The 14811-nt window shown below is 38.1% G+C and overlaps 1 protein-coding gene across 1 annotated transcript in view; it reads right to left on the bottom strand.

Moving 5' to 3' along the window:
• Positions 1-14811, bottom strand: part of WDR70 (WD repeat domain 70) — a 297198-nt gene that overhangs the window by 235707 nt on the left and 46680 nt on the right. Inside the window, exon 6 of the mRNA XM_024754657.1 lies at positions 10032-10091. Coding sequence (XP_024610425.1) covers positions 10032-10091 — 60 coding nt within the window. The remainder of the gene's footprint in view (positions 1-10031; positions 10092-14811) is intronic.

Raw genomic sequence — 14811 nt, 5'->3', positions numbered from 1 at the left:
ACCCCTCCCTCCCGACAGCCTGAGTGAGCCAGAGCCCCCAAATCAGCTGCTCCTTTAACACTGTCATGTCTGAGAGAAGAACAGACGCCCTCCAGCGACCTACACGCAGAGGCGGGTCCAACTCCAAAGCTGAACCCCGGGAGCTGTGCGAACAAAGAAGAGAAAGGGAAATCTCTCCCAGCAGCCTCAGGAGCAGCGGATAAAATCTCCACAATCAACTTGATGTACCCTGCATCTGTGGAATCCCTGAACAGACAACGAATCATCCCAAATTGAGGTGGTGGACTTTGGGAGCAAAGATATATATATATTTTTTTTCCCCCTTTTTCTCTTTTTGTGACTGTCTATGTGTATGCTTCTGTGTCTGATTTTGTCTGTATAGCTTTGCTTTTACCATTTGTCCTAGGGTTCTATCTGTCCATTTTTTGTTTGTTTTTAACTACTTAAAACTTTTTTTTCTTAAAATTATTTTTTGTTTCATTATTTTATTTTATCTTCTTTCTTTCTTTCTTTATCTCCCTTTTATTCTGAGCCGTGTGCAGGACAGGCTCTTGGTGCTCCAGCCAGGTGTCAGGGCTGTGCCTCTGAGGTGGCATAGCCAACTTCAGGACACTGGTCCAAAAGAGACCTCCCAGCTCCAAATAATATCAAAAGGCGAAAATCTCCCAGATATCTCCTTCTCAGTGCCAAGACCCAGCTCCACTCAACGACCAGCAAGCTACAATGCAAGATACCCCGTGCAAAACAACTAGCAAAACAGAAACACAACCCCATCCATTAGCAGAGAGGATGCCTAAAATCATAATAAGGCCACAGACAACCCAAAACACACCACCAGACGTGGACCTACCCACCAGAAAGACAAGATCCAGCCTCATCCACCAGAACACAGGCACTAGTCCCCTCCACCAGGAAGCCTACACAACCCACTGAACCAACCTTAGCCTCTGGGGACAGACACCAAAAACAACAGGAACTATGAACCTGCAGCCTGCAAAAAGGAGACCCCAAACACAGTAAGTTAAGCAAAATGAGAAGACAGAGAAACACACAGCAGATGAAGAAGCAAGGCAAAAACCCACCAGACCTAGCAAATGAAGAGGAAATAGGCAGTCTACCTGAAAAAGAATTCACAATAACAATAATAAAGAGGATCCAAATTATTGGAAACACAATGGAGAAAACACAAGAAACGTTTAACAAGTAACTAGAAGAACTAAAGAGCAAACAGTGATGAACAACACAATAAATGAAATTAAAAATTCTCTGGAAGGGATCAAGAGCAGAATAAATGAGGCAGAAAAACGGATAAGTGACCTGGAAGATAAAATAATGGAAATAACTACTGCAGAGCAGAATAAAGAAAAAAAATGAAAAGAACTGAGGATAGACTCAGACACCTCTGGGACAACATTAAATGCACCAACATTCAAATTATAGGGGTCCCAGAAGTAGAAGAGAAAAACAAAGGGACTGAGAAAATATTTGAAGAGATTAGAGGTGAAAACTTCCCTAACATGGAAAAGGAAACAGTTAATCAAGTCCAGGAAGCACAGAGAGTCCCACAGACAATAAATCCAAGGAAAAACACACCAAGACACATATTAATCAAACTATCAAAAATTAAATACAAAGAAAAAATATTAAAAGCAGCAAGGGAAAAACAACAAATAACACACAAGGGAATCCCCATTAGGTTAACAGCTGATCTCTCAGCAGAAACCCTGCAAGCCAGAAGGGAGTGGCAGGACATATAGAAAGTGATGGAGGAGAGAAACCTACAACCAAGATTACCCAGCAAGGATATCATTCAGATCTGATGGAGAAATTAAAACCTTTACAGACAAGCAAAAGCTAAGAGACTTCAGCACCACCAAACCAGCTTTACAACAAATGCTAAAGGAACTTCTCTAGGCAGGAAACACATGAGAAAGAAAAGACCTCCAATAACAAACACAAAACCATTAAGAAAATGGGAATAGGAACATACATATCAATAATTACCTTAAATGTAAATGGATTAAAGCTCCAACCAAAAGACACAGACTAGCTGAATGGATACAAAAACAAGACCCGTATATATGCTGTCTACAAGAGACCCACTTCAGACCTAGGGACACATACAGACTGAAAGTGAGGGGATGGAAAAAGATATTCCATGCAAATGGAAATCAAAAGAAAGCTGGAGCAGCAATACTCATATCAGACAAAATAAACTTTAAAATAAAGACTATTACAAGAGACAGAGAAGGACACTACATAATGATCAAGGGATCGATCCAAGAAGAAGATATAACAATTGTAAATATTTATGCACCCAAGGTAGGAACACCTCAATACATAAGGCAAATACTAAGAGCCATCAAAGGGGAAATCGACAGTAACACAATCATAGTAGGGGACTTTAACACCCCAGTTTCACCAATGCACAGATCATGCAAAATGAAAATAAATAAGAAAAGACAAGCTTTAAATGATACATTAAACAAGATGGACTTAACTGATATTCATAGGACATTCCAGCCAAAAACAACAGAATACACTTTCTTCTCAAGTGCTCATGGAACATTCTCCAGGATAGATCATATCTTCGGTCACAAATCAAGCCTTGGTAAATTTAAGAAAATTGAAATCGTATCAAGTATCTTTTCCAACCACAACGCGATGAGACTACATATCAATTACAGGAAAATATCTATAAAAAATACAAGCACATGGAGGCTAAACAATACACTACTTAATAACCAAGAGATCACTGAAGAAATCAAAGAGGATATCAAAAAATACCTAGAAACAAATGACAATGGAGACACGACGACCCAAAAACTATGGAATGCAGCAAAAGAAGTTCTAAGAGGGAAGTTTATAGCAATACAATCCTATCTTACAAAACAAGAAACATCTCAAATAAACAACCTAACCTTACAACTAAAGCAATCAGAGAAAGAAGAATAAAAAAACCCCAATGTTAGCAGAAGAAATCATCAGATCAGAAATAAATGAAAAAGAAATGAAGGAAATGATAGCAAAGATCAATAAAACTAAAAACTGGTTCTTTGAGAAGATAAACAAAATTGAGAAACCACTGGCCAGACTCATCAAGAAAAAAAGGGAGAAGACTCAAATCAATAGAAATAGAAATGAAAGAGGAGAAGTAACAACTGACACTGCAGAAATACAAAGGATCATGAGAGATTACTATAAGCAACTATATGCCAATAAAATGGACAACCTGGAAGAAATGGACAAATTCTTAAAAAAGGACAACCTGCCAAGACTGAACCAGGAAGAAATAGAAAATATGAACAGACCAATCACAAGCACTGAAATGAAAGTGTGATTAAAAATCTTCCAACAAACAAAAGCCCAGGACCAGACGGCTTCACAGGGGAATTCTATGAAACATTTAGAGAAGAGCTAACACCTATCCTTCTCAAACTCTTCCAAAATATAGCAGAGGGAAGAACACTTCCAAACTCATTCTACGAGGCCACCATCACCCTGATACCAAAACCAGACAAAGATGTCACAAAGTAAGAAAACTACAGGCCAGTATCACTGACAAACATAGATGCAAAAATCCTCAACAAAATACTAGCAAACGGAATCCAACAGCACATTAAAAGGATCATACACCAGGCTTCCTGGTGGCACAGTGGTTGAGAGTACACCTGCCGATGCAGGGGACACGGGTTCATGCCCCCCATCCAGGAAGATCCCACATGCCATGGAGCGGCTAAGCCCGTGAGCCATGGTGCTGAGCCTGTGCATCCGAAGCCTGTGATCTGCAAAGGGAGAGGGCACAACAGTGAGAGGCCCGCCCACCGCAAAAAAAAAAAAAAAGAAAAAAAAGGATCATATACCATGATCAAGTGGGGTTTATCCCAGGGATGCAAGGATTCTTCAATATATGCAAAGCAATCAATGTGATACACCATATTAACAAACTGAAGGAGAAAAGCCATATGATCAACTCAATCGATGCAGAGAAAGCTTTTGACAAAATTCAACACCCATTTATGACAAAAACCCTGCAAAAAGTAGGCATAAAGAAAACTTTCCTCAACATAATAAAGTCCATATATGACAAACCCACAGCCAACATCATCCTCAACGGTGAAAAACTGAAAGCACTTCCTCTAAGATCAGGAACAAGACAAGGTTGCCCACTCTCACCACTATTATTCACCATAGTTTTGGAAGTTTTAGCCACAGCAAGCAGAGAAGAAAAGGAAATAAAAGGAATCCAAATAGGAAAAGAAGAAGTAAAGCTGTCACTGTTTGCAGAGCTAATCAATGAATTTGGTAAAGTAGCAGGATACAAAATTAATGCACAGAAGTCTGTAGCATTCCTATACACTAATGATGAAAAATCTGGAAGTTAAATTCAGAAAACACTCTCATTCACCCCTGCAACTAAAAGAATAAAATATGTAGGAATAAAGCTACCTAAGGAGACAAAAGACCTCAATGCAGAAAATTATAAGACACTGATGAAAGAAATTAAAGATGACACAAATAGATGGAGAGATATACCATGTTCTTGGATTGAAAGAATCAACATTGTGAAAATAACTCTACTACCCAAAGCAACCTACAGACTCAATGCAATCCCTATCAAACTACCACTGGCATTTTTCACAGAACTAGAACAAAAAATTTCACAATTTGTACAGAAACACAAAAGACCACGAATAGCCAAAGCAATCTTGAGAAAGAAAAAGGGAGCTGGAGGAATCAGGCTGCCTGCCTTCAGACTACACTACAAAGCTACAGTAACCAAGACAGTATGGTACTGGCACAAAAACAGAAATATAGATCAATGCAACAGGATAGAAAGCCCAGAGATAAACCCCTGCACATATGGTCACCTTATCTTTGATAAAGAAGGCAAGAATATACAGTGGAGAAAAGACAGCCTCTTCAATAAGTAGTGCTGGGAAAACTGGATAGGTGCATGTAAGAGTATAAAATTAGAACACTGCCTAACATCATACACAAAAATAAACTCAAAATGGATTAAAGACCTAAATGTAAGTAGCGGGAAGCAGCTACATAGCACAGGGAGATCAGCTCCGTGCTTTGTGACCACCTAGAGGGATGGGACAGGGAGGGTGGGAGGGACGGAGACGCTAGAGGGAAGAGATATGGGGACATATGTATATGTATAACCGATTCACTTTGTTATAAAGGAGAAACTAACACACCATTGTAAAGCAATTATACTCCAATAAAGATGTTTAAAAAAAAGAAGTAAATTATTCATTTAAGCAATATTTAAAAATAGAAGTGCTTTAGTGGGAAATTTATAGCTATGACACCTATGTTAGAAAGGAAGAAAGATCTCAAATCAATAACTTAAGCTTCCACTTTAAAAAATTACCAAAGAAGAGGAAACAAAACCCAAAGCATGCAACAGGAAGGAAATAAAGATTAGAGCAGAGTTCAGTAGAAAAGAGAAATTTTTAAAGTAAAGAAAATCAACGGGACCAAAAAATGGTCCTTTGAAAATTTCAAGAAAATTGAGAAACTTTAGCTAGATTGGCCAACAAAAAAAGAAAGAACTACTAAAATCAAGAAGGAAAGAGAAGATAACATAAATTAAGAGGATTACAAGGAAATTCTATGAATTGCATGCCAACCAGTTATATAACTTAGATGAACCGTACAAATTATTAGAAAGACACAAACTACCAAAATGGACTCATGAAAACAAAAGAAAGAAAATCTGAATAGATTTTTAATAAGGGCTTAAATTAGTAATCACAAATCTTCCCAGAGGACTTCCCGGTGGCACAGTGGTTTAGAATCCACCTGCCAGTGCAGGGGACACAGGTTCAAGCCCTGGTCCAGGAAGATTCCACACGCCGTGGAGCAACTAAGCCCGTGCGCCACAACTACTGAGCCTGCGCTCTAGAGCCCATGAGCCACAACTACTGAAGCCCTCATAACAAAACTACTGAGCCCACACGCCTAGAGCCTGCGCTCCACAACAAGAGAAGCCACCGCAATGAGAAGCTCACGCACCACAACGAAGAGTAGCCCCCACTCACCGCAACTAGAGAAAGCCCGTGCGCAGCAACAAAGACCCAACGCAGCCAAATAAATAAATAAATTTATAAAAAACAAAAAAATCTTCCCACAAAGAAAAGTCTATATCTATTTGGCTTCAAGGTAAATTCTATCAAACATTTAAAGAATAATTAATCAATCCTTCATACACTCTTCCAGAAAATATAGGAGAAATAAATGCTTTCAGCGTTCTAGGAGGTAAATATTACCCTGATGCCAAAACCAAAGTCACCATAAGAAAACTACTGACCTATATCCCTTATGAATATAAACAGAAAAATCCCCAACAAAATATCAGCAAACTGAATCTAGACCTTAAGCATCACACCTTATAACCTGGAGATTTCAGCTATTGGAAAAGACACCTCCAGAGAAACTCTTTTCAACCTCCCTGGAGAGGCCCCTATCAGGCACTGCTAACCAATATTTTTCCCACCAAACTCCAAGGAATAGATTCTTGAATTCATGTGACATAACACACCTAAAGAAAGCACCAAACCCTGACTGGACCTGCACATCATCTGGCGACCTGAAAGTAAAGATTTCCTGGAATTGAAGCAGATGACATCTGATAAGACAGCTTTCCCAAGATATCCAGAGAAACCCCGTTAGAAGTTTGTCACCAAACCTTTGATGATGACATCACGCTCCAGACGATCTCCAATACCTATGATCTTGATAACATATGGACTTTAGATAAAAATTACCAGAAAGTTCTCCCTCCTACCTCTCCTTGTTATTCCAGTGTGATCTTAATAAGTTTCTAATCTATGTAATTTCCTTCTGATGTGAGACACTACACCCAAGAAAGGTCCTTCTTGACACTGAGGGACAAAAGGCTGCTGAAACTAGGCAACCTGACATTTAATCAGTGATGCTTTCAGAGAAAAATCTTGTGATCAGAGGGGTAAATGTAAAAAATTAATAAACAGAAACCTCAATTAAATAGAGTTGGGATACCAGAAAGGGAAACTCTGCAATGATAGCAGAGCTCAATAGGAAGAATAAAGACTCCTCTTCTTTCCTGGCAAGGACTCATCAGCCAGTGAAAGGCCATGGACTCTGTTTAGCCATCCAAATTTCCTTTTCACCCCTATAAAAAGGTTCTCCTTCCCTTGCCATGCAGGAACTTGAGCATGGCTCACCATGGTTGCAGACCCCAAACTGTAATTCTCTGCTGATCCCGGATAAACCCATCTTTGCTGAAGAAATACCTGGTAGTGTATTTGTTTCAGGTCAACGGTAAGTATACTGACAAAATAGATATATTTCCTCAATGGCAAGGAGAAAAAAAAAGGAAAAACATATAGATTAAGAGACATAACAAATAAACAATGATGACTCTCCTCAGAGTGAGTCAGATACCATCTGGATACTGATTTGAACAAACTAACTGGAAAAATATGTATGGGGGCTTCCCTGGTGGCACAGTGGTTAAGAATCCACCTGCCGACGCAGGGACACGGGTTCAAGCCCTGGTCCAGGAAGATCCCACATGTTGCGGAGCAGCTAAGCCCATGCGCCACAACTACTGAACCTGCGCTCTAGAGCCTGCGAGCCACAAGTACTGAGCCCATACTCCGCAACAACAGAAGCCACCGCGATGAGAAGCCGGCGCACCACAACAAAGAGTAGCCCCCGGGCTTCCCTGGTGGCGCAGTGGTTGAGAGTCCGCCTGCCGATGCAGGGGACACGGGTTCGTACCCTGGTCTGGGAAGATCCCACATGCCGCGGAGCGGCTGGGCCCGTGAGCCATGGCCGCTGGGCCTGCGCATCCGGAGCCTGTGCTCCACAACGGGAGAGGCCACAACAGTGAGAGGCCCGCGTACCGCAAAAAAAAAAAAAAAAAGAGTAGCCCCCGCTTGCCGCAACTAGAGAAAGCCTGCACGCAGCAACAAAGACCCAATGCAGCCAAAAATTTAAAAAAATATATATATGCGACAGTTGAAGAAATATGAATAATGGGATATTAGATGATATTAAATAATTCTTGAAAAAACTTTAGACATAATAAAGATGTTCTGATTATGAGAGAGAGAAAAGGAGAGGGAGAGGAGGAGAGAGAGAGAGAGAGACCAACCTTATCTCTTACAGATTCATACTGAAATACTTACAGATGAAATCATATGAAGTCTGGAATTTGTTTTTAAATAATCCCACAAGGTAGGTAGATGGGATGGGGAGAAGGAGGTTTACTAGAAATGTAAATTATATAGGAAATAAGAGTGGCCTTATGTAGACAATTGGTAAGGTTCAGAGATAAATATATGGGAATTCCTTTCAGTATTCTCTATACTTCTGTGAATGTGTAAACATTTTTACAATAACTAGTTTAAAAACAAACTAGTACCGCAAAAAAAAAAAAAAAAAAAAAAAAAAAAAAAGACCAGTCAGTCACCTTCTTAATCTCTAACATATTTCCAAAAAGTTGAAATACATGCAGGGCAAAGGCAGGACTTCAAAAAAAATTAGTTAACCTAACAGTACAGTTAGAAGCTCTGATTATTAATGTGTAAAATAACTTGGAGTATTTTTTTAATTATATATATTTTTAAAGATAAAATTTGATTTGAAAAAATATGCATATCTAAATAAAACATGTGTTAAACATGAACTATCTCTCAGCTGTAAAAATTTCTGGACTTGATAGGAAAGCTTCCTTTTAAGTATTTACAGTCTATAATTTTTTTTCTTATTTACTTAAAAACATGAAAATTTGTAAAATTCTTTCCTGATTTCAGAATAAAAATATCAAAAGTGTGATTTAATAAAAAGTAGGTATAATATGAAGAATTAGATGGAAATGATTTCTTAAGGCAGCAGTTCTGATATTTCGGTTTCAAGACCCTTTACACTCAAAATCTTTTGAGAACCCCCCAAAATGTCTGTTTATATGAGTTATTTGTCAGTATTTACCATAGCAAAAATTGAAATTAAGACATTTTAAAATATTCACTGTTTACTTCATTTAAAATAATAATAAACCCAATGTATTTAACACAAATATTTTATGGAAATGATATTTTCAAAAGTAAAAAATTTAGTGGAAGGGAGACGCAAGAGGGAAGACATGTGGGAACATATGTATATGTATAGCTGATTCACTTTGTTATAAAGCGGAAACTAACACACCATTGTAAAGCAATTATACCCCAATAAAGATGTTTAAAAAAAAAAAAAAATTTAGTGGAAAGACTATCACTATTTTAAAATCCTTGGCTATTAATTCTATCATTTGTGTTACTTCTGGACCTATTTCTATTGATTGATGTTTTCCCCCTCATTATGGGATGTATTTTCCTACTTCTTTACCTGTCAGACTTCTAGAAAAAGGTAGCTTAATTATAAAGGGAAAGCAAGATAATTTTATTCATTCACAAGCAAGTTTCATTCATTCAACAATCAGTTTTCAGTAAGATATTATTAAATCTTTTTTCAATAAGATAAAATGATTTAATCTTATACCTCAAAATGTTTACATTATTAATTTTTAAATAACATAAATAAATATGAAAATATAATCCATAAATCTAAGTAATATAATCTTAGAGCCATACAGTAACTATCTTATGTTCATTTCTTATCTCAACATCCACCTAAAAAATGAACTCAGGCCTCTTACTGATATAGAAATGAAGCTAAGGGTAATGAAAAATTTTCCCACACCATAACAAAAAAAAGTATTTGAGTTTCATTTCTTTCTTTCACTTATAATGTTCCTATATCAAAGAAAGAGGTTTTAAAGCCAACAATAACAATGGCAGTAAGTGTTCCTATTTTAAATGAAATGCAATGGTTATTTTGACTGAACAGAAAAGTAATCTATTTTCCTGAATGCCCTATAGCTTTGTGATACCAGTTGATTGTATAATTGGCCTTAATATAAATATATCTTATTAGTTCACTTTTCCATGAGAGCCCTGTTATTAAGGGAAAAGAATTAAATTTTTAAAACTTACTGTCTTAGTGCCATGCTTCAGCGTTATCTCATGCGAGTCAGGGATCTTTTGGACAGGATTCTGAAAACAGAAAATTCCATGACATTGATGAGTAATATAACATATTTGGGGGAACTACATACCACACTCACAGGAAATTTAATTTTTAAAAATTGCATCACTGACTTTTTAACACAAAACTTTAAAAAATAGGAAGGAAAAAGTGTGAGTGTGGGACTTCCCTGGTGGCGCAGTGGTTAAGAATCCCCCTGCCAATGCAGGGGACACAGGTTCGAGCCCTGCTCCGGGAAGATCCCACATGCCACGGAGCAACTAAGCCCGTGCACCACAACTACTGAGCCTGCGCTCTAGAGCCCGCGAGCCACAACTACTGAGCCCATGTGCCACAACTACTGAAGCCCGCGCGCCTAGAGCCTGTGCTCCGCAACGAGAAGCCACTGCAACGAGAAACCCACGCACCACAATGAAGAGTAGCCCTCGCTCGCCGCAACTAGAGAAAGCCCACGTGCAGCAACGAAGACCCAATGCAACCAAAAATAAATAAATAAAAATTAAATTAAATTAAAATATTTTTTAAAGTGCAAGCATATCTTATTTCTGCACTTCTAGATAAATTACAATTGGTCACTTTGAGCTGATAATAAATTTATCTTAAATCTCTAAAAAGATAAACCTAAGATATTCTTTAGGTTGTATGAAACCATAAGGTCCTCCCTATATGGAAAATTTTTAAAGTCCTTTTTTCACTGGTACTTGGGCATACCTTAAAGTACTTAATTTATAACACACAACAAAATTTGCACAGGATAGATACATACCTTTTAACCCATAAAAGATTAAAAAACAAAAAACTGATATTCAAATGGTACAAATAAGGAACAGAGTCATTCACTGATTCATCGATTCAGCAAGGCTTTATTAAAGTGAGATTATACCAGATGCTAAGTGGCGTTAGACACAGCCTCTACTCCTCTCTCCTCCCAAGAAGCATATGGTCTAAGAGGGAAACATCAATGACTCTACTTCAATATAATACATGCTATGTTACAAAGGGTATGGACAGAATAACTGAGGGATGAAGAAGATGGATGCATAAATCAGACATAAGAGGTCACACTGATCATTTAAATAAGAAGTTTCATTGTTTAGTCAAGTCTCCATTATCCAAGAGCAGGGTAGTTATACTAAAATTCTACAGCCATTACAAATTCATGTTAGGATTATCTTGCAATCTACTTAATTAAACATGTTCAGGGAATTCCCTGGTGGTCCAGTGGTTAGGACTCTGCACTTTCACTGCCAAGGGCCCAAGTTCAACATCTGGTTGGAGAACTAAGATCCCACAAGCCATGTAACACAAGCCACGTGGCATGCCCAAAACAAATAAACAAACAAACAAAAACGTGCAATCTACAGACTTTGGTCCCTAACTTCCCTCTTTCCTTAGGATCCTTGATGAACCAATCAATCACTAGTTCTATTTTATCTTAACTCTTTCCCCTACCATGGCTCTTTCTCCTCAGAATATGAAAATTTAAGTACGTCCCATATTGGGACTTCCCTGGTGGCGCAGTCGTTATGAATCTGCCTGTCAGTGCAGGGGACACGGGTTCGATCCCTAGTCTGGGAAGATCCCACAAGCTGTGGAGCAACTAAGCCCCCGTGAGCCACAACTACTGAGCCTGCGCTCTAGAGGCCATGGGTCACAACTTCTGAGCCCGCGTGCCACAACTACTGAAGCCCGCGCACCTAGAGCCCGTGCTCCACAAGAGAAGCCACTGCAATGAGAAGCCCATGCAACGCAATGAAGAGTAGCCCCCACTCGCCGCAACTAGAGAAAGCCCGTGCGCAGCAACGAAGACCCAACGCAGCCATAAATAAATAAATTTATATTTTAAAAAAAGTACATCCCATATTAAAACACACACACACCCCAATTTCGCCTAGGTTTACTGCTATACCACTATCTTTTCCTCTACAATCAAGCTTCCTCACACTACAGTTTGCACTCATTGCCTCTACTTTCTTCCACCCCTCTACCTCTACCACTTTGGCACGTGTCATTTAATTCCCAATACCTAGCACAGTTCTTGGTACTTAAAGGACTCTTAGTAAATGTTTCTTGAATGAATAAATAAGTCACTATAAATGTCCCAGGACACTTTTCAGAACTTAATCTGCACATCTGACCTTTCACCAGCATGATAACTACTTAACTATTTCCTCCGGCTTGAAACTATTCTTTCTTGGGAGGAAACAGCCTTGACAAAAAGCCAGAAAATCTAGGGTTTTAAAATCAAGCTCTGATACTCATTAACCTTGTCATAACCTCAGGAGAGTAATGACTCTCAGTTTCCCCATTTGCAAACAGGATAATAGCACCTGCCCCTTAGGTTACTGTGAGGTAAGTGGTTTAAAGCTCATAATACAGAGTTCGGCACAAAGTAGGTACTCAATAAATGACAGCCACCATTTATTCTAAGGTTTACCTCCTGTCTCTCTTGTCATATTATCTTAGTCTATTTCCAGGCTTCTCTTCCTTTTTACTTGGCTAATTCCTACTCACCCTTTAAGACGCAATTCAGATGTGACCTGCTCCTGGAAGCATTTCTCAACATTTCAAACTCTGGGTTAAATGACCCTTCCATGCACTCCCATGACACCCTCTCCTTGTCTATCACAGAACCTATCATAATACATTGTAATTTTTGACCGGTCTCCCTCCACACCACTCCGTAACCTAACTCAAGACATGCTTCTCAAAGACCATGTATATATATTGTCTCTGGGTCCCCAATCCACAAAACACCTGGTATATGGCAGACACAAGAGTTTTTGGAGTGTATTAATGGCCCTTACAATGTCTACCTCGTAAATCACATTAGATTATTTTTAATTTACCTCAAACATTAATGTTTATGTCCATAAAGAAGAACCGGTAGGTGCTATCCATCAGGTGAGCCTGGTGAGTCAGAGTCATATTTTCCAAAAGTGAAAACCTTTGAAAACCAAATGATTCTATCCCAGACTAAAAGCAAATGTAAAGTTGCAAGTATAGAGAAATAAAGGCAATTTTGTCTTAAACTATTTGCATCTGAGAAGTGGCTATAGTTGATTACCACCACAGATCAGTAAAGAAGGAGATCAGGAACCAAGAGGCACTGAACAAAAACACTTACCTCATAGTAACCCAAGGAACTGCTGTAGAATTTGCAGTTTATTTCAAGACAAAGACATTACACTATGGTTTAATATGTTTTGGAAAGTCCTGCACACAACAATACTGGAGATACCAATATTCCAACACAAATTCCAAACTAATTTAAAAGTTGAACAAATGAATTCTGGACTACCCCTACATTAAATTATGTAAACCACTGCTCCCTTTGCAGTTGACAATATTTGTAAGTAATAAAAACTCATGTAAAGGTGCTAAGTACTCCTGAAAGAAACAGGAGAACAGGTCAAATGTTTTACTTAAAGAAAAATCTATTATAGTATCATTTCATAACCAATTCCTTTTTCATCACTCAGGAAAGAAAAACACTGTCACCAGAAGGAAGGATGAAAATTATTTCACTGAATTCAATGCAGAACGTGCCTATATACAGACAATTTCTGGCATTAAAGAAAAAACTTACAAGAATACAGAACAGCTCAGTATTTTCATTAGGAATGAATTAAATGTTTAAATAAGTATTGTTTAAATTTAAAATCAAAGTTTTACTGGAAATCATGTAGGGCGTAACTCATAAAAAGCCCATGTAATTGGCACAACTAAATCATCTAAAATAGTAGCAATCCATCTTTTGGTAGCATATCACTTGATGGTGACTGTTCTTTTTCCAGAACTTTAACTAATGACTTTTTGAAATATGGCTCAGTGTGAAATTTGCTGTAACAGTAAAATATTTTCAAGATTTCCCTGCCAGGGGACATCATAAACTACAAGACTTCAAATGAAGTCATTTATTACCAAAATTCATAACAAGAGCTACAGTCTTAATGGAAGAGAGGAAAAGATACCAGGCTTTGTTTTGGTTTGGTTTTAAATGCCAACCAAAGGATTATTTCCCAGGCTCTTGCGTTTACCCCAGTAAGAACAATGATAGCAAACATATCTAGAATAACATGAGCAATTCCATCTGATATACTATACATACATCCTTGTAGTGTTTTTCAAAAGACTTGCAAATCATTTATTACCTTTCTGGGGTAATATGTCATAAATTTTAGAAGTTATATATGTATAGTAGTATGAGTCAAAATAAAAAGTCTACTCAGTAATAAAGATCTACCACAAAGTGGCTAACAGTTGGGACAGAGAATGGGGATTTCCAACCAGGAGTTTGAAAATGAGTGCCACTTTCTCCCAGAAACCACTTTGGAAACAGTTACCAGTGCAGAACCAAAAGCAACCAAAATTAGAGTCCATTCTGGTGTAACTCTTAAAATTAATTCATTTATTCACTCACTCACTAATCACACATTCACTTAACAACATGTATTATTTAATTATATACTACACACCACATACCAGGAACTAAGTTAAAGATAAAAAGACCAATAACAAAGACTCTGCTCATGAAGAACTATCAGTCCAGCAAAGCAAAACAGACAGGTAAACAAACAGGCAAACTAAAATGTTTCAGATGCTATGACAGAAGGATACACAGGGTTCAGCGCTCAATTCCACTGTGCCCGGGGAAGTAGAGAGTAATTAGAAAAGGCTTCATACAAGAGATGTTTGAGATGCTTTTGGAAAAACAGAAGTTCCCTA

The sequence above is a fragment of the Neophocaena asiaeorientalis genome, unplaced genomic scaffold (genome assembly GCF_003031525.2).
Source record: "Neophocaena asiaeorientalis asiaeorientalis breed wild unplaced genomic scaffold, Neophocaena_asiaeorientalis_V1.1 scaffold229, whole genome shotgun sequence".
NCBI lineage: Eukaryota > Metazoa > Chordata > Mammalia > Artiodactyla > Phocoenidae > Neophocaena > Neophocaena asiaeorientalis.
This window is presented reverse-complemented; position numbering and strand designations above follow the sequence as displayed.